This window comes from Capra hircus, chromosome 3 (assembly GCF_001704415.2).
Source record: "Capra hircus breed San Clemente chromosome 3, ASM170441v1, whole genome shotgun sequence".
Classification (NCBI taxonomy): domain Eukaryota; kingdom Metazoa; phylum Chordata; class Mammalia; order Artiodactyla; family Bovidae; genus Capra; species Capra hircus.
This window is the reverse complement of record NC_030810.1, coordinates 3,245,031-3,267,626: the sequence shown is the minus strand read 5'-3', so window position 1 is coordinate 3,267,626 and position 22,596 is coordinate 3,245,031. Positions and strand designations below refer to the sequence as shown.

General features: G+C 62.7%; 1 protein-coding gene across 1 annotated transcript; it reads left to right on the top strand.

Moving 5' to 3' along the window:
* KLHL30 (kelch like family member 30) lies at positions 8,721 to 20,790 on the top strand. The gene is made up of 8 exons (XM_018040298.1): positions 8,721 to 8,814; positions 10,587 to 11,401; positions 12,729 to 12,864; positions 14,657 to 14,743; positions 15,234 to 15,389; positions 17,150 to 17,338; positions 18,300 to 18,445; positions 19,656 to 20,790. Exons 2-8 carry the CDS (start codon positions 10,628 to 10,630, stop codon positions 19,905 to 19,907), a joined length of 1,740 nt encoding a protein of 579 aa, XP_017895787.1. The 5' UTR covers positions 8,721 to 8,814; positions 10,587 to 10,627; the 3' UTR covers positions 19,908 to 20,790.

Below are 22,596 nucleotides of genomic sequence, written 5' to 3'. Positions count from 1 at the left end.
CGTGGGCCTGCCTTCCTCCCGGAGCAGGTTGGGGCTGGTTTTGGTTCTCTTCTCTTTTCCTTTTCGCCCGCCTGGTGGCCAGGTGAGCCTTGAGGCCAGGCCGTCAGGGACTCAGCGTGCCGCCATCCATGTCTGCCCCCCCGATGGCTTCCTCCTAGGCTGCAAGACTGCATTCAGAGCCCCCCTTGTCACCGCCGCGTCCGAGAAGCCCTCTCAGGACCCCAGTCGCCCTGCCCTGGGATGACTCGCCAGCCCCGCCCGTGCCCTCGGCCTGCGCGTCCCTTGGGCGCCTGTGATGCCAGCCTGTTCCCCACTGGCCACCCTCCAGTCCCTGCTGAGTCGCCAGGACATCCCGTCTCCCGGCGCCTCTGTGCCTGTGGCTCTGGCCACGTCCTGAGCCTCTGTCTGCCCTCCTCCAGTGCCGCCTCCATGCCTTCTGGTGACCTTGGGCCCCCCTCCCCGTCCTGTGACGTGAGGGAGGAGCTAGGAAAACGGGATCTGGTGGGCAGGAGGCCTTCCTGTCAGACTGGGCTTCCCTCCCGAATTTTCCAGGTCAGCGTGCGGAGTCCAGGGAGCTTCAGGGAGAGGTGTTCTGCAGCTGCGCGATGGCCCCACAGGCAGGAGTGGGGAAGAGGCTTCAGGAACCTTCCGCAGCCTTCACCTCCCTGCAGAAGCCCCCCGGGACAGTTCTCTTGGCTGTCCCTCCCCTCCTGCAGAGCTTGGAGGGCTCAGGCCAGCTGTGGGGGACCAGGGAGTCCTCCCATGCCGCTGGCCCAATGTCTCAGAGAGGAATGCTCAGGAAGAAACAAGATGGGGGTGTCAGGCTGTCGGGGCTTCCCCAGACAAGTCAGGGGGGCCGTGCTGGACTGGGTTCCGGCTCCAAACCCTCCTGCAGGGTCGACACTGGACGTGAGTTTGCTAAAGAAAGACCCGCTCCTGCCACCTTCCCATGTGTGCTTGCTGCCCCGAGCCCAGAGAGGGCCCTGCTGGGGGGACACTGAGACCTCAGTGCTCAGCTTAGCCGAAGCCCCAGAGCAGCATCCTTACCCCACGGGGCGTCCATGTTCTCATCTGTGAAATGGGGGTGTGGTGTGGACCCGCCCAGCCCCAGGGTCCTGGCGAGGGTGGACTGAGGCCCCCACGGGGGTCTCTGTCCTGGGATGACCGTGACACTCTCCAGCTGTGTCAGTGTTTTAAGGAGCACGGCCCTGGCCTCAGGCAGCCACAAGCATCCTGTATGGTGTTGAGGCCCTGGCTCTTGGCCCTGAAGCTTGACATTTAGAGCCGGACAAGGGCTGGTCCGCAGGACGCTGCTGCTGCCCGGGCTGGCAAGGTGAGCCTGGAGGTGGGGGGTCAGAAGGTGCTGGGCGCTCTGAGGCCTCCCTCCCCTGGGCCACCTACAGGACCCTGCTGTCCGAGGAGGCGGGAGCAGGGTGGGCAGCAGATGCAGAGCCCAGTCCCAGAGGTGGCCAGCTGGCCAGGGCTGCTCAGGAGACTCTGCGCAGGAGGCCCGCACACCCGAGTTCGGGCATGACCCCCACTCACTGTGGCCTTGGGCAAGGCCCTCCATGGCCCCGAGCCTCATGTTCCCACAAGCATCCAGGACTCCAGGAGGATCGGGGCTCCAGGGTTAGGTGGGGGGTGCTCAGACCCCAGCGTGAGGCCTGGCGCAGGGAAAGGACCTCTCTGTTGGGCATTCTCGGGTGACTGCCCAAATGTCCTTCTGCAGGCACTCTGTTTCCTGGGAGCCTCCTTATAAATACACCGTATCCTGAGAGCACCCCAGGGACCCTGAGTCCCTTGGGCTGGGCCAGAGAAAACTGGTTTGCTATTTAAAAGATGTTCCAAGTGATTCTGATGCTCAGTGACCTCAGAACCCCACTAGCAACTCACCTGTGGGAAGCAGGTGTCCACTGCCATGGGTGTGTGGGGGGGGGCTGGCCCCTCAAGGCCACATTCAGCTGTAGGGCCCTTTAACCTTGGCATTCAGTTGTCAAAACCCCACTGAGGATCCCAGAGCCCCTACCTAGGGATCCAGAGGGTGTGCAGACTTCAGTGAGGTGACCAGACACAAGGTGCAGAACCAGGGGCTTCCAGAAGAGTCAGGAAGATACTGGAGAAGGGGAGCCTGGTCTCCCTCCCTGGCCCATTGTAAATGTGTGCAGGACAGATACAAAGAAGACACTGTACCCAAGGCGGTGAGAGAACATCAGCTTCTACTCAGGAGGAGAATAAATATTGGAACAGTGTAAGCTCTTTGAATATCAATGCTTGGATTTAGAAGTGTCAAACTTTTTTAATGCCTCTAAAGTTCTTTTGAAAGAAACCATGAACAAAGCTGGTTTCCCAGGTAGCGCTAGTGGTAAAGAACCTGCAGGAACAAAGCCAGCTGTGGAGGCCGGCCTGCAAGAAGGCCTCCAGTGAGCCTGCCTCCTGGTACCACGTCTGGTGGAGTCCCTCCCTCATTGTACCTTGGAGTATGGCAGAAGCCACAGACTGCACCTCCAAGCAGGCTATGAAAGACTCCCATCTTTGTTGCCGTCTTATTTCTGGGGGAAGCCAGCCGCCGTGTTAGGAGTGGTGCTGCGGAGAGGTTGGTGTGGACCTCTGTTCCAGGCCAGCCTCTGTCCCATGACTGCAGTCCAGTGGGCCGCTTGGCACCAGCTATGGACAAATCCTGAGGCAGAGCCACCCACTAAAGCATTTCCAGAGCCATGAAACTGTGTGAGATAATAAATGTTCATTGTTTTACAACACTAGACTTTGGGGTCATTTGTTATGCAGCAATAGCTAGCCAATACAACAGACGAGAAGATTTAAAATAGAACAGTGATGAAGAGGCTTACATTTCAGGTACAAAGAGATCATAATTATAGAGTAATAGTCCATTGATGGATTAGAGATCTCTTCAAGAACATTAGAGATACCAAGGGAACATTTCATGCAAAGATGGACTCAATAAAGGACAGAAATGGTATGGACCTAACAGAAGCAGAAGATATTAAGAAGAGGTGGCAAGAATACACAGAAGAACTGTACAAAAAAGATCTTCACGACCCAGATAATCATGATGGTGTGACCACTCACCTAGAGCCAGACATCCTGGAGTGTGAAGTCAAGTGGGCCTTGGGAAGCATCATCACAAACAAAGCTAGTGGAGGTGATGGAATTCCAGTTGAGCTATTTCAAATCCTGAAAGATGATGCTATGAAAATGCTGCACTCAATATGCCAGCAAATTTGGAAAACTCAGCAGTGGCCACAGGACTGGAAAAGGTCAGTTTTCATTCCAATCCCAAAGAAAGGCAATGCCAAAGAATGCTCAAACTACCGCACAATTGCACTCATCTCACACGCTAGTAAAATAATGCTCAAAATACCCCAAGCCAGGCTTCAGCAATATGTGAACTGTGAACTTCCAGATGTTCAAACTAGTTTTAGAAAAGGCAGAGGAACCAGAGATCAAATGGCCAACATCCGCTGGATCATCGAAAAAGCAAGAGAGTTCCAGAAAAACATCTATTTCTGCTTTATTGACTAGGCCAAAGCCTCTGATTGTGGATCACAATAAACTATGGAAAATTCTGAAAGAGATGGGAATACCAGACCACCTGACCTGCCTCTTGAGAAATCTGTATGCAGGTCAGGAAGCAACAGTTAGAACTGGACATGGAACAACAGACTGGTTCCAAATAGGAAAAGGAGTACGTCAAGGCTGTATATTGTCACCCTGCTTATTTAACTTATACGCAGATTACATCATGAGAAACGCTGGGTTGGAGGAAGCACAAGCTGGAACCAAGATTGCTGGGAGAAATATCAATAACCACAGATATGCAGATGACACCACCCTTATGGCAGAAAGTGAAGAGGAACTAAAGAGCCTCTTGATGAAAGTGAAAGAGGAGAGTAAAAAAGTTGGCTTAAGGTCAACATTCAGAAAACGAAGATCATGGCATCTGGTCCCATCACTTCATGGGAAACAGATGGGGAAACAGTGGCTGACTTTATTTTTCTGGGCTCTAAGATCACCACAGGTGGTGATTGTAGCCATGAAATTAAAAGATGCTTACTCCTTGGAAGGAAAGTTATGACCAACCTAGACAGCATATTAAAAAGCAGAGACATTACTTTGCCAACAAAGGTCTGTCTAGTCAAGGTTATGATTTTTCCAGTGGTCATGTATGGGTGTGAGACTATAAAGAAAGCTGAGCACCGAAGAATTGATGCTTTTGAACTGTGGTGTTGGAGAAGACTCTGGAGAGTCCCTTGGACTGCAAGGAGATCCAAGCAGTCCATCCTAAAGGAGATCAGTCCTGGGTGTTCATTGGAAGAACTGATGTTGATGCTGAAACTCCAATACTTTGGCCACCTCATGCAAAGAGCTGACTCATTGGAAAAGACCCTGATGCTGGGAAAGATTGAGGGCAGGAGGAGAAGGGGGCGACAGAGGATGAGATGGTTGGATGGCATCACCGACTCAATGGACATGGGTTTGGGTACTCCCTGGGAGTTGGTGATGGACAAGGAGGCCTGGCGTGCTGTGGCTCATGGGGTCGCAAAGAGTCGGATATGACTGAACTGAGTCCATTGATAGAATAGGGTTGTTCTGACCCTAGAATATGGTCATTCAAATCAGCAGAAGAGACACTTCACACAGAAAACATTGCCCTTTTGCAACAGAGATGCTGCAGCAAATCCAGCGGGGAAAGAAGGGATTGTTAATAACAGAGCTGAGAGTGTCGGGAACGATTTGGGGAAGAAAATGTATGACCTTGCAGCACCCCATGCCCCAGATAGATCCCAGATGGAATAAGAGATACTGCGAGCAAGTAAATCCGTGAAACACCCTCTGAGGGGATGGGCGGGTGTGGTTGTGCAGGACCTCACAGCAGGACGGGGCCAGGCTGAGCGTAGGGGGTGGGGTGGTCTTACCTCCTGCTGGTAAGTGCCTCGATCACCCGAGCTGGACGACCCTCTGTCCACGCATCAGGCTGTAAAGATGATTGTGTGCTTTACCGCGGTCATCTCACACTCCCAATCTGTTCCGGGGCAAGGCACAGAGGTGACGCCTGTGTCATCACAGTCCACATGGCTCCCAACCTGCACGTCCTCCACCTTCTTAAAGCGTGATGTGTCCCCATTATGATGGAATTAAAAATCGTGCGGTCCAAAGACTCATCGCATCAGAAATGGCTCATCACATCAGAAATGCTCGCCACAGAGTATCAAACAGAACCCGGGCCGCGCCGCAGTCCTGACCCCCGCGTGCTCACCGGGATTGTCTGCTGCTGGTTGTCTGCTTCATGGCTTTCTGTGTTTTCCAAATCTCCCGCCATGAACATGTGTTATTTTTATCATCATGAAAAGGAACAGGCAGCGTATTTTTAAAAATTGCCCCACTGGGGAGCAATCCGACGATGAAGATCTGTTGAGCCCCTGGTTTCGAGTTTCCCAAACTGACCTGTCATCCGAGGCGCTGGGTCCCCGTAGGGCGTCCGTTCTTGGTGCCCAGTGCTGTACACAGGCAGGGGGCGGGGAGCTGCCCATGACCCTGGCCTGTCGTCAGCATCGCCTGTCCTGCCTCCTACGGCCCAAGTCAGGGGTGCATTAACCCTTCGTGCTCTGCCCGCAAACAGAGTAGGGGCTGGGGTTGGGAGGCAAAACCAAAGCCTCTGCTCCCCCTGCAGCACCTTCTCCAGGATGGCCCTGGACACAGCGAGAGCTGGAGGCTTCATGAAGCCCCGGGAGTGAGGCTGATGCTAAGGGAGCCTGGGGGAGTCCTGGGGCTCTGGGGAAGGGGCAGGGCCATGGGCCGGGCTGGGCTGGGCTGAACTGGGATATGACTGGGCTGGACTGGGCTGAGCTGGGCTGGGCTGAGCTGGGCTGGGCTGGGATATGACTGGGCTGGACTGGGCTGAGCTGGGCTGAATTGGGCTGGACTGAACTGGCATATGACTGGCCTGGACTGGGCTGAGCTGGGCTAAACTGGGATATGACTGGGCTGAGCTGGGCTATGATTGGGCTGGACTGGGCTGGGCTAAACTGGGATATGACTGGACTGGGCTGAGCTAGGCTGGACTGAACTGGGATATGACTGGTCTGGCCTGGGCTGGGCTGGGCTGAACTGGGCTGGACTGAATTGGGATATGACTGGGCTGGGCTGAACTGTGATGTGGCTGGACTGAACTGGGATATGACTGGGCTGGACTGGGCTGAGCTGGGCTGAACTGGGCTGAGCTAGGCTGAACTGGGCTGGACTGAACTGGGATATGACTGAGTTGGCCTGGGCTGGGCTGGGGTATGACTGAGCTGGACTGAACTAGGCTATGACTGGGCTGGCCTGTGCTGGGCTAAACAGGGATATGACTGGATTGGGCTGAGCTGGGCTGTGACTGGGCTGAGCTGGGCTAGGATATGACTAACCTGGCTGGACTGGGCTGGGGAGGGAAGTACGGACTCAGGACAGCTGTGAGTGAGCAGCGTGTGGGAGGCCCCGCGAACGTGTGGGCGGGCAGGCGATCCCTGCAGTCTCTGTGTGATGAACACACTCCCACATGAGAGCAGAGGCGGGCTGGCTCACAACGAGCGCCCCAGCAGGAAGCCAGGCCAGCTCCCGCATGCCCGGGAGGAGACAGCTGTCCCAAACACGTGCTGTCCTGACACCCAGACACCCTGGGGAAATTCCCTTACCTTGCCAGGAGAGGGGCCCATCACCCTGGTGCCTCCAGGCCCCTCTGCCCTGTAAGAGCACCAACGAGTCCCCAATGGGCTTTGGGAGGCCGGTCAGCCTTGGCCACCTGACTCCTCCACGTCCCAGCACACCTAGAAACTGGTTGTACTGGTGAGGCCCGAGCAGGTACAAGATGGAGGGGCTGACAGGCAGAGCCCCCCAGCTGGCCTCCCTGGTGCCTGAAGGCCTGGAGCTGGAAACGTCCCTCTGCCTCCTGGCATGAGAGATGTCCCCTCTGCCCCCTGGCATGAGAGATGCCCCCTCTGTCCCCTGGCATGAGAGATGCCCCCTCTGCCCCCTGGCATGAGAGATGCCCCCTCTGCCCCTGGCATGCGAGATGCCCCCTCTGCCCCCTGGCATGAGAGATGCCCCCTCTGCCCCTGGCATGCGAGATGCCCCCTCTGCCCCCTGGCATGAGAGATGCCCCCTCTGCCCCCTGGCATGAGAGATGCCCCCCTCTGCCCCTGGCATGAGAGATGCCCCCTCTGTCCCCTGGCATGAGAGATGCCCCCTCTGCTCCCTGGCATGAGAGATGGTCCTCTGCTCCCTGGCATGAGAGATGCCTCCCTCTGCCCCTGGCATGAGAGATGCCCCCTCTGCCCCCTGGCATGAGAGATGCCCCCCTCTGCCCCTGGCATGAGAGATGCCCCCTCTGTCCCCTGGCATGAGAGATGCCCCCTCTGCCCCTGGCATGAGAGATGGTCCTCTGCTCCCTGGCATGAGAGATGCCTCCCTCTGCCCCTTGCATGAGAGATGCCCCCCTCTGCCCCTGGCATGAGAGATGCCCCCTCTGCCCCTGGCATGAGAGATGGTCCTCTGCTCCCTGGCATGAGAGATGCCTCCCTCTGCCCCTGGCATGAGAGATGCCCCCTCTGCCCCTGGCATGAGAGATGGTCCTCTGCTCCCTGGCATGAGAGATGCCCCCTCTATCCCCTGGCACGAGAGATGCTCCTCTGTCCCCTGGCATGAGAGATGCCGCCTCTGCCCCTGGCATGAGAGACACCTCCTCTGCCCCCTGGCATGAGAGACTCCCCCTCTGCCTCCTGGAATGAGAGATTCCTCCTATCCCCCTGACATGAGAGATGCCCTCCTATGCCCCCTGGCATGAGAGATGCCCCCTCTGCCCCCTGGCATGAGAGATGCTCCCTCTGTCCCCTGGCATGAGAGATGCCCTGCAGCCCCTCCAGCTCACCCCAGACTTGGTAGGGCCTGTGACTCCAGAAGCTGCAGAGATTCAGGCGTCAGGAGTTCCCCTGAGACTGCCGTGAACCCAGGCCTCCCAGGAGGCCACGAGCCTCCGCGGCTGTATTTTTAGGCCATCCCGTTTCTTAGCCTTCCTGGGCATTACTACTAATAAAGACAGCAGGGTAGGCCCAAGGCCAAGGCCGCAATACAAGCGGACAGAGCCTCGGGACTGCACACCCCCATCACCAGCCTGGGAGGCGCCTCTCTGAGCCCTTCCTTTACCACCAAGACTCCCCGGCACCAGGGACCCCAGGTTTTGGAAGTCTTTGCTGAGCAACCCCATTTCCTCACCATGGGCACTTTTCCCCACGTGGTAGAAAATAAGAGGCCATGTGAGCTCCTGTCAACAACCACAGGAAAGCTGGTACGTGCCGGGCCCCCATGACACCCTGGCCTTGAACTGGGGGCTCCATGGGGCCCCTGAGTCCCCGGCTCAGGCTTCACTGTGCCCCTCCTGCCAATGAAAAAACAGAAGGGAGAGAGCCAGCACGCCTCACTGGGAGTAAGGGGTAAGCCCAGACGCGCCGCTCCCCCGGTGCTTCCTGCCGTCTGTCCTGGCCCAGAGGTCACAGGAGGCTCCCGGCCAGCATGGCCATTCAGAGAGGACAGGCAGAGAGGAGCTGTCACCTCTCTCCTCCCCCTACTGGCCACCGCCCACCGCCCATGCTGACAGAGACTAAAAATACCCTTCTGTCCCCACGTGGCTGCCAGCCCAGCCCAGCCCAGCCCAGCCCGGCCCTGTCATATCCCAGCAGGTCTTCCATGCCCCTTGGCCGGCTGGGCAGTCGTGTTCTCCAGCCCGAGTTCTGAGACAAGGTCTCAGAGACCCACTGAGAGGTAGGATTGGGGGGCAGCCAGAAGTGGGAGGTGAGGACCGGGGCTGGGACCAGCAGGGGAGGGGGAGTTTTAGTGGACAGCCCAGTGGGCCTGGAGACCCCAGCCTGGGTGCCTTGGGGAGAGACCTGCACACAGCCTAGACCCAGCCCTCGGGGGCAGGGATGGGGGCTCAGCGGGCCTGCTTCCCTCCAGGTCCTTCTGGAGAAGTGAGGGGCATGCTGGACCACACCTCCGCCTGCAGCCAGGGCCGTGACGTCCAGCCCCAGCCAGGGCTGGACTGAGGCCCTTTGCTGTCCTGCCCACTCTGCCCTCCTCACTCCCGGCCTGGCAGGCACTGGGCAGGGGGCTCTGAGCCCCCCGGAAGCCTCAGCCCCCAGCGAGGACTGCAGGGCGGCAGGTGTCAGCAGATGATCTGAGGCTCTCCGGGAAGGTGCCAGGTGCTCCCGCCCGCTGGCCCCCGGCTGCCTGGGGCGGGAGCCGCCTGGCTAATCTCCTGTGCTCCCCTGGGAGGGACGTGCTGCCTTCCCCCCAGCCAGAGGGCCTTACGGGGAGGGGTGAGGCAGGCTGCACGCCCACCAGGGCCCGGGACCCCTCCTGACCCAGCGGAGCCCAGGCAGGCTCTTGGGCCTCTGGGTGGGTTCTCTGTGTGCCTCCCTGCTCACGTTCCTGCCGCCGGCACGGGACCTGGGCGTCCGCAGTGCAAGGTCTCCGTACGGGAGCTCTGGGCTTTGTCGTTTCGATGGCACTGGGTGGACCCGGCATTTTGCACTGGCCTTCGCTTTGTTGGCTGCTAAGGCGCCCCCTGGTGGACTCACGGCATCTCAGGGTGCAGCTTCTTGCTGTGTGGTCACTCGGGGGAAGACAAGCTGCACAGAACTTTCTTTTCTCCGGGGCGGTTTTCTTAGGGCAAAAATTTCAGAAGATCGTAAGGAAATATGTGCATAATTAAATTAGCCCAGAAGTGCGTTTGCTGGATCAGGCGATTCGAGCTGAGATTGCTCTCTTTTGGTTGTTTGTCTTTACCAACCTACATCCAGTGACATGTTACCTGGGGGGTCCGGGGGCCCGGGACCCCCGAGATGTGTAGTCTTGGACAAGGGACTTGAGCCTCTTTTTGCCTCTGCTTCCCCAGCTTTAAAGGGACGGGAACAGCAGCCGACGGCTGGCGGAGTTCTCATGAGGGCTGAATGGCGAGTGTTTGTGCAAAATCCAGGATGGCCTGGTCCATGGGGGGCACCGTGAGGGCACGGCTGATCCCCCAGCCCTTTCACCTCCAGCCTCTCAGTCTGCAGATGATGAGGCTAGGACCACAGAGGGGCGTGGCTCACTCAAGGTCACCCAGCAAGGTCATGGCAGGCGAGGTTCCCTGTAACCACAGGCCAGTAAGGACCTGCGGGGCTGAATATATTCAGTTGCGGATGCCCTTCCCAGCAAGGGGGATCTGGGAGTAGAAGAGGCCACTAGGAGTGTTGGGGGTGGCAGGGACCCCCGTGCCCCAGGGGGTCTGTTCCGCACAGTCCAGAGGTGCAGAGAGGGGCTGAGGCTTGGTTCTCTTGCTGGCCCACCCTGCCCTGATTGCCTAGCCTCTCTGAGCCTCAACCGCCTCACCTGGGAAAGACAACGCCTCTGCCTCCCAGGGCCTCGGGGCTGGTTTAGGTGAGAGGCTGGGCGAAGCACTTCACACGTGGTTGATGCTCAGACCAGCGGTCAGCCTGACGGGTGACTCGGGTGAGACAGTCCCCCTGGCTGACCCTGCTGGCTCCTCTCCCCAGGAGCCCGCGCGGACGCCCGTGAGTAGGTGAACCTCACTGTCATGGTGCGGAACGTGGACGACCTGGACTTCCACCTGCCCTCGCATGCCCAGGACGTACTGGACGGCCTGCAGAGGCTGCGCTCCCAGCCCAAGCTGGTGGACGTCACCCTGCTGGTGGGTGGCCGGGAGCTGCCCTGCCACCGCGGGCTCCTGGCGCTGAGCAGCCCCTACTTCCACGCCATGTTCGCGGGCGACTTCGCGGAGAGCTTCTCAGCGCGTGTGGAGCTGCGGGACGTGGAGCCCGCTGTGGTGGCGCAGCTGGTGGACTTCGTGTACACAGGCCGGCTGACTGTCACCCAGGGCAACGTGGAGGCGCTGACCCGCACGGCCGCGCGCCTGCACTTCCCCGCCGTGCAGAAGGTCTGTGGCCGCTACCTGCAGCAGCAGCTCGACGCCTCCAACTGCCTGGGCATCTGCGAGTTTGGGGAACAGCAGGGGCTGCTGGGTGTGGCTGCCAAGGCCTGGGCCTTCCTGCGAGAGAACTTCGAGGCCGTGGCCCAGGAGGACGAGTTCCTGCAGCTGTCCCAGGAGCGGCTGGCCACCTGCCTGGCCGGCGACGTGCTGCAGGTGCAGCCGGAGCAGAGCCGGCTGGAGGCGCTGCTGCGCTGGGTGCGCCACGACCCCCAGGTCAGGGCTGCCCACCTGCCCAAGCTGCTCGGCCTGGTGCACCTGGACGCCGTGCCCCGGCCCCACGTGCAGCAGCTGCTGGCCTCGGAGCCGCTGATCCGGGAGTCGGAGGCCTGCCGGGAGGCCCTGGCCCAGGGCCACGAGGGGGTGAGTGACAGGCGGGGAGCAGGGAAAGGAGCCCCGAGACCCAACCCACACGGGGACAGACAGGATGAAGTGGGCATCCCCGAGGTGTCCCCAGCCCGCAACTCTGCCTCCCTGGGGTCCGTTCACCTCCCAAGTACGTACTGCGCAATCTATGTGTGCCACTTCCTGCCTGTGAGGACAGGGGACCCAGAAGTGGTCATCCCCAGCCCACAGCTTGGTGGGGAAACCCCCTGGAAACACACCCAAGGCAGCACGAGAAAGGCCATGCTGGACGTTGGGTGTCCTCAGAGGGGCAGGCAGTCAGGGAGAGCTGCCTGGAGGAGGCAGCATCCGAGCGGGGCTTTAGAGGAAAGATAGGAGCCTAGCAGGGGTAAGTAAGCCAGGAAGAGTGCACAGCCTGTACAGAGGCGAGGAGTGCAGACAGGCGTGGCAGCCGGCCACCACCTGTCCTTCGGAAGCTGCTCAGGCGTTTGTGGGGTGCAATTTCCCATCTGGGCTGGCAGTGGGCCTGGTGAGAGGGCAGGTCCTTAATGAAGCGAAAGGCCAGGGTGTGACTGAGGCAAGGAGCTGAAGTCTGTCTGCTCCCAGGCAGCTGGCTCAGGGCTTTGCTCAGAAGGACCTGTTAGGAGCCAACTCTGGGGACAAAGACGGTGGCTCAGGCCAGCGGTGGGGTGTGTGGTGGCAAATACTGGCCACTCTGCAGCCGCACCAGGAGCCACCCGCCCACGAGGTGGTCACCCTGTAGGTGCTGGAGGTGGGATGTCTGGACATTTGAGGGCGGGTCAGAGAGGCAGTGGGACTCTGGGATCCAGGGAGCTCTCACCCAGCAAGAAACATTCCAGCACTTCCCTTCCTGCCACCCAGGGCCATCCTAGGTGGCCACCCCAGCTGGCACAGGGGAGCTGGGCTCCCGGGGGGAGGGGAGCCTACCTGAGGGACTGGGGACAGGGTCTGGGGGTTGGTTCCAAAGGTGGTGCAGAAACACCTCTGCTCAGCGGGGCAGGGGCTGGAGAGCGGCTGGGAGGGAGCAGGCCTCGTGCTCAGGCCCACGAGGACCTGGCTCCCACCTGTCCAGGTTCTGAGCGCTTGCCATCGCCAGCCCACGGCAGCCGTGGCATGTGGACATATATGCACACACACTCACACACAAGCCCACGCAGGCACGCACACGCTGCAGCTCGCCCCACCACACGCGTGTGCACTGACTCAGGGCCACACTATGGACCCACAGCGGCTCCCAACGCCCAGGCCACGGCCAGCCTCTGCACCCGGGTCCCTCTGCCCAGGGACAGGGCCTGCCCCTGACCCCAGCCCCCTGGCCTTGCAGGCGCTGCTGGCCCTCCCGCAGAAGCTGGAGGAGGTCCTGGTGGTGGTGGGCGGGCGGGCGCTGGAGGAGGAGGAGGAGGGAGCTGAGGAGCTCGCCCCCCAGGCTGGGAACTTCGCCTTCTACCACACCAAGGCCAGTGAGTACCCCGCGGGCCCCACAGCCCCGACACAGCGTGCCCTCCGTCCTTGAGGTTGGGGGGGGTGCAGAGGAGCCCGGGCCCCAGCAGGGCAGGGAGGTGGATTGTGGGGGGCCCGGCAGACCCCTCTGCGTCCAGCCACAGCCCTAACTCTGGCATTCCACGCACTGGGGCCTGGGAAAAGCGGCCCCCGCCCAGACTGCCCGCTGTGGCAAAGTGGCCCCTGGCCCAGGTGGGAGGGCCAGTTGGCAGCTGCTTCCCCTTGGCACTCTCGCTCTGTGTGCCTAGTGGGGCCTCAGTCCTGAGGAGCACAGGGAGCTGAGGTGCAGACAGCCTGGGGCGCGACAGCTCAGGGTCAGGGTGCGCCCAGTGGGGTCCTGATTCCCGCCTTTGAGCAGGTCACTTCGCCTCCTTGAGCCTCAGTTTCCTCACCTGTGAAATGTCTTTTGTAATGAGGAGTCAGTGGGAAGAAAGGGGGCCAGGCCTGCCTCTCCTGCCCAGGAGCCCCTTCACAGGTCTCCCCCACCAGAAAGGAGGGGTGAGAGGGCAGCAGGGCTCTGGGGGGGCGCCACGCCAGCCCTGGGAAGTTCTTCGGAAAGCACCGGTTTCCTGGCTGCCGTCCTGGGGCTGCTGGGCAGGGGGCCACCACCCCATGGCGTCAGCGGCTGGCGGGCTCCAGGAAGCCGGGGCCGGCTGTCCCAGGTCAGGGGCTGACAGGGGCGATTTGGGGGCTGACGTCAGCAGATGAGCTGGGAGCAGCTGTCCCTGAGACCCCGAGGGGGGGCAGCAGGGCCGCTGGCAGGCAAAGGCCTGGTGACTGCTGGGCAGTCCCCCCCCTGGGGTGACACAGACGTGAGTGAAGGGGACACGCAGTCCCTGCCTAGCGGGGGTTCCGCCTGTCCTGAAAACCACCGTACCGTTGTAAACAGGAATCCTCCTGGGGACATCCCAGAGGCCGGTCTCTCCCACAGCCTTCCACAAACACCCAGAATGTGTCCATAGAGAGGACTAAACACTCCCATTTTTACTGCTCATTTTGTTTTTTTCAAAAGCAATCTCTTGCTTTTGTAGCTTCATGCAGTAATGCGGGCACGTTACTCTGTGTCTCACCTCAGGGACAACAATTCTTACAGCCACTGTCTGCTGGGCAGCTGCTGGGTGGCAGCCGCATCTCCCACAGTCACCCCCCCCCAACCAGGAGAAAGTTTAGCCCCATTCTACAGATGAGGACACTGAGGCTGGGGCTTGTCTGAGGCCACGGCACTGGAGCAGGGGAGCGGGGATTGGAACCCACTCTGCCAGCTGCACAGCTGCGTGCGTCTGGTCCCCTCCCCGCTGCCCGTGGGCCCAGAAGGTGCTCGGGGTAAGCGAAAAGACGAGAAGCGAGTGAATGAAAGATGCTTGTGTTATGACCCACCGGTGGCTGGCGATCAGGCCCCTTAACCCCTCCTCCACCTGATTGGGGTGGGAGCTGACTCAGGGCCAAAAAGTCCATCGGGGTCGGTGGGATCGGAGGCAGGGTCAGGGTGAGAGCCGGCCCCTGGAGCCTAGATCCCTTCTCGGCACACCCAGGGTGCCAGGCCCCAAGGGTGGCATGGGGAGCCGGGGACCCCCTGGAGCCAAGCCTGGGGCAGCCGGGGCCACTTTGAACCCACGCCACTGGGTGTCCTTCCCCACCTCTGCACCCAGCTGAGTCCAGCCTCTGCCCCCCTCAAGCGGAAAGGCGCAGAGCAGGAAGGGGGGCCCCCACAGTAAGCCCCGACACCCTGACACTCCCCGTGTCTTCTGCCAGAGAGGTGGATGGCCCTCCCGGACTTCCCCGACCACCACAAGTGGGGCTTCTCGCTGGCGGCGCTCAACAACGATGTCTACGTGACAGGTGGGTGGGCGAGGCCGTGTCCTGAGCCCGCCGCTGAGCCCTGACTGCCATGCCCGGGTCGCTGGCCGTTTGGTCAAGGCTCTTCCAGACCTTTCCATCCTACAGAAGCAAGGAAATGTCAAGTCCACGGGTCCACACGCGGGCACAGGGGAGCGGCACGGGCTCTGTCCTGCAGCTAGGGTCTACCCAGGAGGAAGCGTGTGAAGGGCGGGGTGTCCCTCTGCTCTCCTATCTTGGAAGTTGGAGGGGCGGTCCTCGGGAGGTTTGGTTGAGAAAACTTCCGCTGATGGAGGTCTGAGAGGCTGTCCCGCTTGTTTATGCGGTGTGGAGGGGTCTCTACAGGTCACAGGGCTAGACTGTGCCCCCTGCCCAGGGTCCCGCAGGACGGAGGCCTGGCACCAAGGAGGGGCAGGAGCCGTGGTGCTCAGCCCCCACCCGCCCGGAGGCCCCAGCCCAGGGGGCGCCCGCGTGGACAGAGCCTCTCTCGCAGGGGGCTCTCGGGGTTCCAGGACGGACGCGTGGTCCACCACGCAGGCCTGGTGCTTCCCCCTGAAGGAGGCTGCCTGGAGGCCCGTGGCGCCCATGCTGAAGGCCCGCACCAACCACGCCAGCGCTGCGCTCAACGGGGAGATCTACGTGGTCGGGGGTAAGACCCTCTCCCCGCGCCCCGCCCCCACCCCCCCACCCGGGCCCCGCCCCCACCCCCCGACCCGGGCCCCCGCCCCCACCCCCACCCCCCGACCCGGGCCCCGCCCCCACCCCCACCCCCCGCCCCGGGCCCCGCCCCCACCCCCACCCCCCGACCCGGGCCCCGCCCCGCCCCCACCCCCCGACCCGGGCCCCCGCCCCCACCCCCACCCCCCGACCCGGGCCCCGCCCCCCCCCCCCCCCCCCCGCCCGGGCATCCCGGGGTGCAGCTCGGGCAGGAGTCTCGGAGCCCAGCTCCAGGCAGCTTCCATGTTTTCTGGGACGCAGAGAGCAGGACAAGGAGTCAGTTCCCCGACCCCGTGAGGAGCCGGGGCCTCAGCTGCCGGGGATGGCCACGCTCATCCCAGGACCCAGGGCTCGGCCCTCAGCTCGGGGTCACCTCCTTGGTGACGTCCCTGGGGCGAGGGGACCCACGGGGCATCCTTTCACTGTCACCTGGCCTCCAGACACCCCCAGCCTGATCTCAGGGCCTGCCGTATCCCCCCTGTACCCCAGAGGTGCGGCGAGGAGTCGCCCTGGGGACGCTAACAGATGGATAGTGAGAGACCCAGCAGGAGGCTGAGCAAGAGTGTCCCACGGCCTCCGGAGGTGACAGCTGGCCCTAGGGCCATCCCCAGAGCCCCATCTGTCCCGGGGACCCCGTTTCAGTGGCTTCCATGTTCCCCACCCGAGGACAGAGGGCTCACACAGGGGTACAAGGCAGCTTGGGGCCCAGGCTCTCAGAGCCCGAGGTGGGCGCCCATCCACGGCTGGTCTGCGTCACCGTCACACCCAGGCAGTCCAGGACAGGGAAACTGTATGTGTGCTAAGTCACTTGGTCGTGTCCGACTCTGCGACCCCACGGACTGCAGGCCACCAGGCTCCTCTGTCCATGGAACTCTCCAAGCAAGAACGCTGGAGTGGGTTGCCATGCCCTCCACCAGGGGATCTTCCCGACCCAGGGATTAAGCCCACGTCTTGCATTGGCAGGCGGGTTCTTTTCCACTAGCACCATATGGGAGGGGATGGGTGAGGGGCTGCCTAAAAGTCCCCCCAAGAATAACTTTCTCCATCCCAGGAAGGGCCTCCGCCATGTGAAGGGCCTGGAGATGGCGGCCTCCCAGGACCCCACAGGCACCTCTCCAGTCACCCCAGGCTCTGAAGGGCTCAGAGCAGCTGGGCCTCACCGGGAGGCCCCATTACCCGCTCCGAAGTGGGGCATCCCTGGTCCAGGAGCCCACTCCCATGCCACTTCTTGGCGAGTGGCCTTGGACAGACACCCTCCTTTCTCTGAGCTCTGCTCCCTTCTCTGTAAAACGGGGCACGTCACCTGCCTCTCGGGGCTTCCCAGGTGGCTCGGTGGGCAAAGCATCTGCCTGCAAGGCAGGAGATGCAGGTTTGATCCCCGGGTTGGAAAGATCCCCTGGAAGAGGGCAGCATGACAACTCACTTGAGTATTCTTGCCTGGAAAACCCCATGAATAGGGGAGCCTGGCGTGCTGCAGTCCGTGGGGTCTCAAAGAGTCGGGCATGACTGAAGCCACAGACCATGCATGCATGCACCTGCCTCTCCAGGCTGTGCCCACCTCCCCCTGCCCTTGTCCCCCTGGGCACCCAGGGCAGCCCCTGCAGCCTCCACAGAGCCTCAGATGCTGTGTTTTCAGGAACCTTCCCTCGTCCTAGCCCCCCGCAGCCCTAACCCCACCCCTTGGCCCAGCAGGCACCACTCTGGATGTAGTGGAGGTGGAGAGCTATGACCCCTTCACAGACACCTGGACGCCTATCCGCCCAGCCCTCAAGTATGTCAGCAACTTCTCCGTGGCCGGCTGCGGGGGCCGGCTCTACCTGGTGGGCTCCAGTGCCTGCAAGTACAACGCCCTGGCTCTGCAGTGCTACAACCCGGTCACAGGTATGGAGGGGGACGGGGGCGTGGCTGGGGCTGGGGGCGGCCCGCGGGGCCCAGGGGTTGGGCACAGGTGGCCGCAGGGCCCCTCTGCAAGGCCCCGTCTCAGCGGCTGGATGGGTGGGGGGACCCCGGGGATAGGTGTGGCCAACGTGGTCAGGGAGCGGGCAGCCACAGGCCTCTTACAAAGGGCCATGGCACCCCCCCAGAGATGGATGGGGTGGTGGAGGAAGGCAGGGGCCCACAGGGGTCACCAGCACAGAGCTATAGCCCCCCACAGTCTAGAGGTGTGGGGGCTGGAGGCACAGTGCCAGGTGGAGGGTTGGGGGGACCAGGAAGCCCTGCCCCAGGTCCTAAACCTGTCTGGCTGCTGGATCGGCCTGGAGCCGGCCTTGTGGGAAGGAGCAGTGGGCCTGGACCCCCGAGGCCTGGTGGGCACCAGCTCAGGCTCTAGGGTTGGGGTCGGCGTTTGGGCCCCGATCTGAGGATACAGGGCTCGCACAAGGCACCTCCTTCCTGGCGTGGGCCAGGCCCAAGAGGGCGCGAGTCGAGAGGGAGTGAGTCCCCTGCCTCTGGGGGTGATCAAGCCAGGGAGGGGGGTTCTTGAGCTGTTTCAGGGGTAAGGAGCCAGCTCTCTCTCTCTCCCTCGGGGCAGCCCTTCTGGTCCATCATCTGGACGGTGGGGCTGAGGATCCCACAAGACGGACCAGGCCCAGGTTCGGGTGGGGGCCCCAGGTACCAGACCGAGGGGCCAGCAGGATGGAAACAGAGGCCCCGGGCGCCCTCTCAGGCCAAGGCCTCCGGATGCCTCGTAGCCCCTCCTGAGGACCCGAGGATGAGGCTCCTGGGGACACTACCCTTCCCCCTGAGCAGGAGTGGGGCTCAGCGGGGCGCCCCCACCTGCACGGCAGAGCAGGGAGGCTCAGAGAGGGCCTCTTTGGTGACGCGGGTGGGCGTGTGTCCGCAGATGCCTGGAGCGTGATCGCCTCGCCCTTCCTCCCCAAGTACCTGTCCTCTCCACGCTGCGCTGCCCTGCACGGGGCGCTCTACCTGGTGGGGGACAACACCAAGAAAGTCTATGTGTACGACCCGGGGGCCAACCTGTGGCAGAAGGTGAGCCACCCCTGCCCCTGGAGAGAGCAGGCCTGGGGCGTGGGCCCCGCTGGGGCAGGAGAGAGGGGGTGGGGCCTGCAGACACAAGGGCCCAGAGCGCCCCCCTCCCGAGGACCCGGGGGCGCTGGTCCTGCGGATGCTTTGTCCCAGCACATGGAGAAACCTGTCCTCCTCCTCAAGGGGGCAAAACCAGGCTCGGCCAGTGGCGCTCCGGGGCCGGTGGACTCAGAGAGAGCGCCTCCTCCCTGATGCGGCCAGGCCCGGGAGGGAGTGAGTCCCCTGCTCCTGGGGGTGATCAAGCCAGGGAGGTTCTTGAGCTGTTTCAGGGACAAGGAGCCAGCCCTTGGCCCCCCAGCCGCGCCCCCACTCCTGCCTCACCCCAGGGCAGGGGACGGGGACTCACGGGGGCACCAGGCCCCGGCCTCTCTCCTGTTTCTTCCCGAGAAGGAGGAGGGACACTGCCCAGAGCCCGCGGCGGCCTCTGCTAGCTGGGCCAGCCGGGCCGCAGCGGGTTCTCTGTAATCCACTGACCGCAGCTGTCCCTTGGCGTCAGTGCTCAGCTGACCAGAGGCCCCCCATGAGAGCAGCGCAGCAGGTGTAGGGCCGGCCCGCCCGGCTCCGTCCCCAGGGCCCCGCCCTGCCCGGCTCCGTCCCCGGGGCCCCGGCCTCGGGGCTGGATGTTGCCCTCCGCAGATCTGGAGGTCTGCTGCCTGTTCCTGTCTCCACCTGGTGGGGCCTCCCCCTTCCTGCCCTCGCAGGCTCTTACGGAAGGGCACACACCTCCCTTCCCCTGGCCTGGGGAAAGCTATGAGCCCTCAGCCCGCAGCCCCGGCCAGGGCACCCCCGAGGCCCCGGGCTGAGTCGAGGGCACAGCGATGAGTCGCCCGGGGAGTCCGTCAGGTGGAGGCCACACCGTGTCCTCAAGACCGACAGAGAGTCAGAGGCCCAGCCAGCACCCTGGGAGCGAGGCCCAGGCCGCCTTCAACGCCCCAGGCTCAGATACGGGCAAACCCGGAGAGCAAGGGGCGGCTGGGAACGTTATCCCCGGAGCAGCGGGGTCTCCCCACAAAGGGAGAGTCTCAGGGGTCCCCCGGGGGCAGCCGGGGGCGGAGCTGAGGCCCCAGGAGGCAGGTGGGGCACCCTGGATGGGGGGGTGGGGAGAGGTGCCCCCACCCTGAGGCCCGGGACGCTGAGGGCAGACCGTCTGCAGGTGCAGCCCCTGCACAGCCTGCACGAGAACGGGGCGCTGGTGCCGCTGGGGGACGCACTCTACGCCACGGGCGGCCGCTGGCAGGGCATGGCCGGGGACTACCGCGTGGAGATGGAGGCCTACGACCGCGGCCGGGACGCCTGGGTCCGCCTCGGCGCCATGCCCCGCCTCTGGCTCTACCACGGCGCGTCCGCCGTCTTCCTGGACGTCTCCAAGTGGACCCAGCCCTTTGGGCCGGCCCCGGAGCCCTGAGCCGCCCCGCGGCACCCCTGGAGCAGGCCGGCGGCGCCCCCACCCCAGGGGCACGGCCCCCTCTCAGTCTGGTTTGTCTGACGGCTCAGCGTCACCGGCCCCTCTGGGTCCAGGCTGGGCTGGGGCCACTGGGGACGACAGGGGACAGAGTCTTCGTCTCCGCGGCCACCACTCCAAACTCAGAGCTGACAAGCGGCAAGGACTGGGCCTCTGCACGCTTGTAAGGATGAGGGGAAGCTGTGCTCCTGCCGTGGGGCATCTGAGACCTCAGAGCAGGGAGCCGGGCCCCAGGTGGCAGCGTGAGAACTCGTGATCTGTCTGAGGACCGGCTGCTCCGGGCCGTGTGTCCCACCGGCGGCGGTCGGAGGGAGCCACACAGATGAGGGGGACAACTGGGGCCCTGGAAGCTGGGCTGCCGAGGGCGGGTGGCACCGAGCAGAGGGCCCTGAGGTGGGGTCAGCGCCCACTGTGGGGGGCCTGCTTCTATCTCACAGCTGTGTGACCCGCCCGGCCGCCCCTGCCCGGTCTCAGGCACACAGGGTTGGCTCGGGAGGGGTCTCCCGGCCCTCAGGCTCACACTGGCACCTGGTTTCCAAAGGCACCTGCTTCTGGGGAAATAGAAGGCCCAGCTCGTTCTGGGTCAGCCCTCGGGAGGGCAGCGCCCGCAGAAACAAAGAAGGAAGGAGGCGAGCTGTGGGGGCTGGGAGAGACGGTCCTTCCGCTTGCTGGGGGCTGGGGGCAGAGAGGGCGGCAAGGCTGCCCAGAGTGGGGATCAAGACGGGCCCGGGCGCCCCCCTTCTTGGGATGTGTGCTCAGTTGCTTAAGTCATGTCAGACTCTTTGCGACCCCCCGGACCATACCTGCCAGGTTCCACTGTCCACAGGCCCCTCCAGGCGAGAATACTGGAGTGGGTGGCCATCTCCTCCTCCGGGGGATCTTCCCGACCCAGGGATCGAACCCTTGTCTCTTATGTCTTCTGCGTTGGCAGGCAGGTTCTTTACCACCAGGGCCTAAACGAAGGCGCTTCGTCAGGAGGAAGGTCCCCAGAGGGGAGCGGGTGGGGCTGCTGTCCTGGTGTTCTGGGGCAGGGCTGGTGTGGTGTCCTGGTGTTCTGGGGCTAGCTCCTGGGTGCTCTGGTGACTTGCCCTCAGGTGGCCAGCTGGGCGAGGAGACCCAGCACGTGGACTGCCCAGAGTCCCCCAAGATGTACTGGGGGCCCTCGCAGGGCAGGTTCAGCCCCCTGCCCCTCTGCACCCGTCCTGAATGAGGCACCGTGTCTGTGGCCACTGGGACGATGGAGGCCCCTCACCCCTCCCGCCTCGACACAGGCTTGGTGGGGGCCCCCAGCTTGGCTCTATCCCCGGCACCGACCTGCCGAGCCCTCGGGCAGCTCCCGTCACCCTCCAGACCTGGGTTTCCTCTCTGAGGCCAGCCTATGAGCTCCTCCAAGAGTCCCTCCGGGACTGCAGAGCCCCCTGACATTGCTGGTTCTGAGCATCGGGTCCCAGGTCCCTCCGGCTCCTGTAGACCCAGGGCCACTTTGCTCCCAGACTGACTCCTGCCCATCTCTTCTGAGAGACCTGAGTGAGTCCCAGGATTCAGACAGAGCGGGGCATGCTGAGGGTCTGCTCCCAAAGGAACATGAGCCGCAGCCCTCAGGACGCCTGGTCGGTCAGATGGTGGACGGGGTGGGTGAAACTGAGGACGGAGGTCTCTGGGATCCTCGCCGCTTTCTCTAAGAAAATCACGTGGAATATTTTTTAGATGCTGATCAAAGGTGCTATTTTAAAGACTCAGCATGTCACGCTGGAATTTTTTTCTGATCAAATACACATAGTTGAAAATGTCCTAGGTGAAGGCCTGCTTTCTGCTCCACCCGCCTGCATGGCAGCGGGGCTCAGTACTTGGGGTGGGGGAGCACACCCCCCTGCAGGGCCTGGGGCTCCACTTGGGGGCCAGACTGCCCGAGCTGCCACTATTCAAGGTACCTGGATCTGGCCCCTCAAGTTCAGTGATGGAAGAACTTGACAGGGGGCTGCGTCCGAAGTGTGGGCAGGCTGAGGCGATTCAACGGGGGGCTCAAGGGGCTACCAGGACCACCAACAGGGGGGAGTTAGCACCTCTCTGCCTCCAGGGCCAAGCAGAGCAGAGGCAGAGCCCAGGAAGGGAGCTGGGGAGGGAGATGGCACCTGGGGGCTCCGTGACCTCAGGCGAACACCAAGGCTTAGCCTCAGTTTCCTCATCTGCACAGTGGGGGCAACCACGTGATTTGAGAGCCGGTGATGTCGGGCACATGGGAAAGGCAGGCTGACAGCACCACCCGCCCCCTCCCCCGCAAGAGGCCACTCCACAGGCTGCTGAGGCTCCTGCGGTCCTGAGGGCAGAGAGAGCTGGGCTTCCCATGACTTCATCGGCAGAGGTCCTTCCTCTGCTGGAAGAGAAGTGAGTGGGAACAGCTTGGCTGCATCAGGCTGCCGGGAAGCCAGGGCCAAGGCCGTGACCTGAGGGCCTAGGAATGAGTCTTGGATTTCCGCCAGGCCCGAAGGCACAGGGTGGATTGGGGGGCCACCCCACACGCTGTCCGGCCCCCACCTGCGGCCACTCCAGCGCCTCAGCCCTGGGACCCGTTACCTTGCCCGCAGGCGCTACTCCCCTTTCTGCACCCACAGAACGCTGCTGCCGGGGAGGG

Coding starts and splice junctions, on each gene's coding strand:
- KLHL30 (XM_018040298.1), top strand. CDS start 10,628: ATGGTGCGGAACGTGGACGACCTGGACTTCCACCTGCCCTCGCATGCC. Junction 15,390..17,149: donor GGAGATCTACGTGGTCGGGG/GTAAGACCCTCT, acceptor TTGGCCCAGCAG/GCACCACTCTGGATGTAGTG. Junction 17,339..18,299: donor GTGCTACAACCCGGTCACAG/GTATGGAGGGGG, acceptor GTGTGTCCGCAG/ATGCCTGGAGCGTGATCGCC.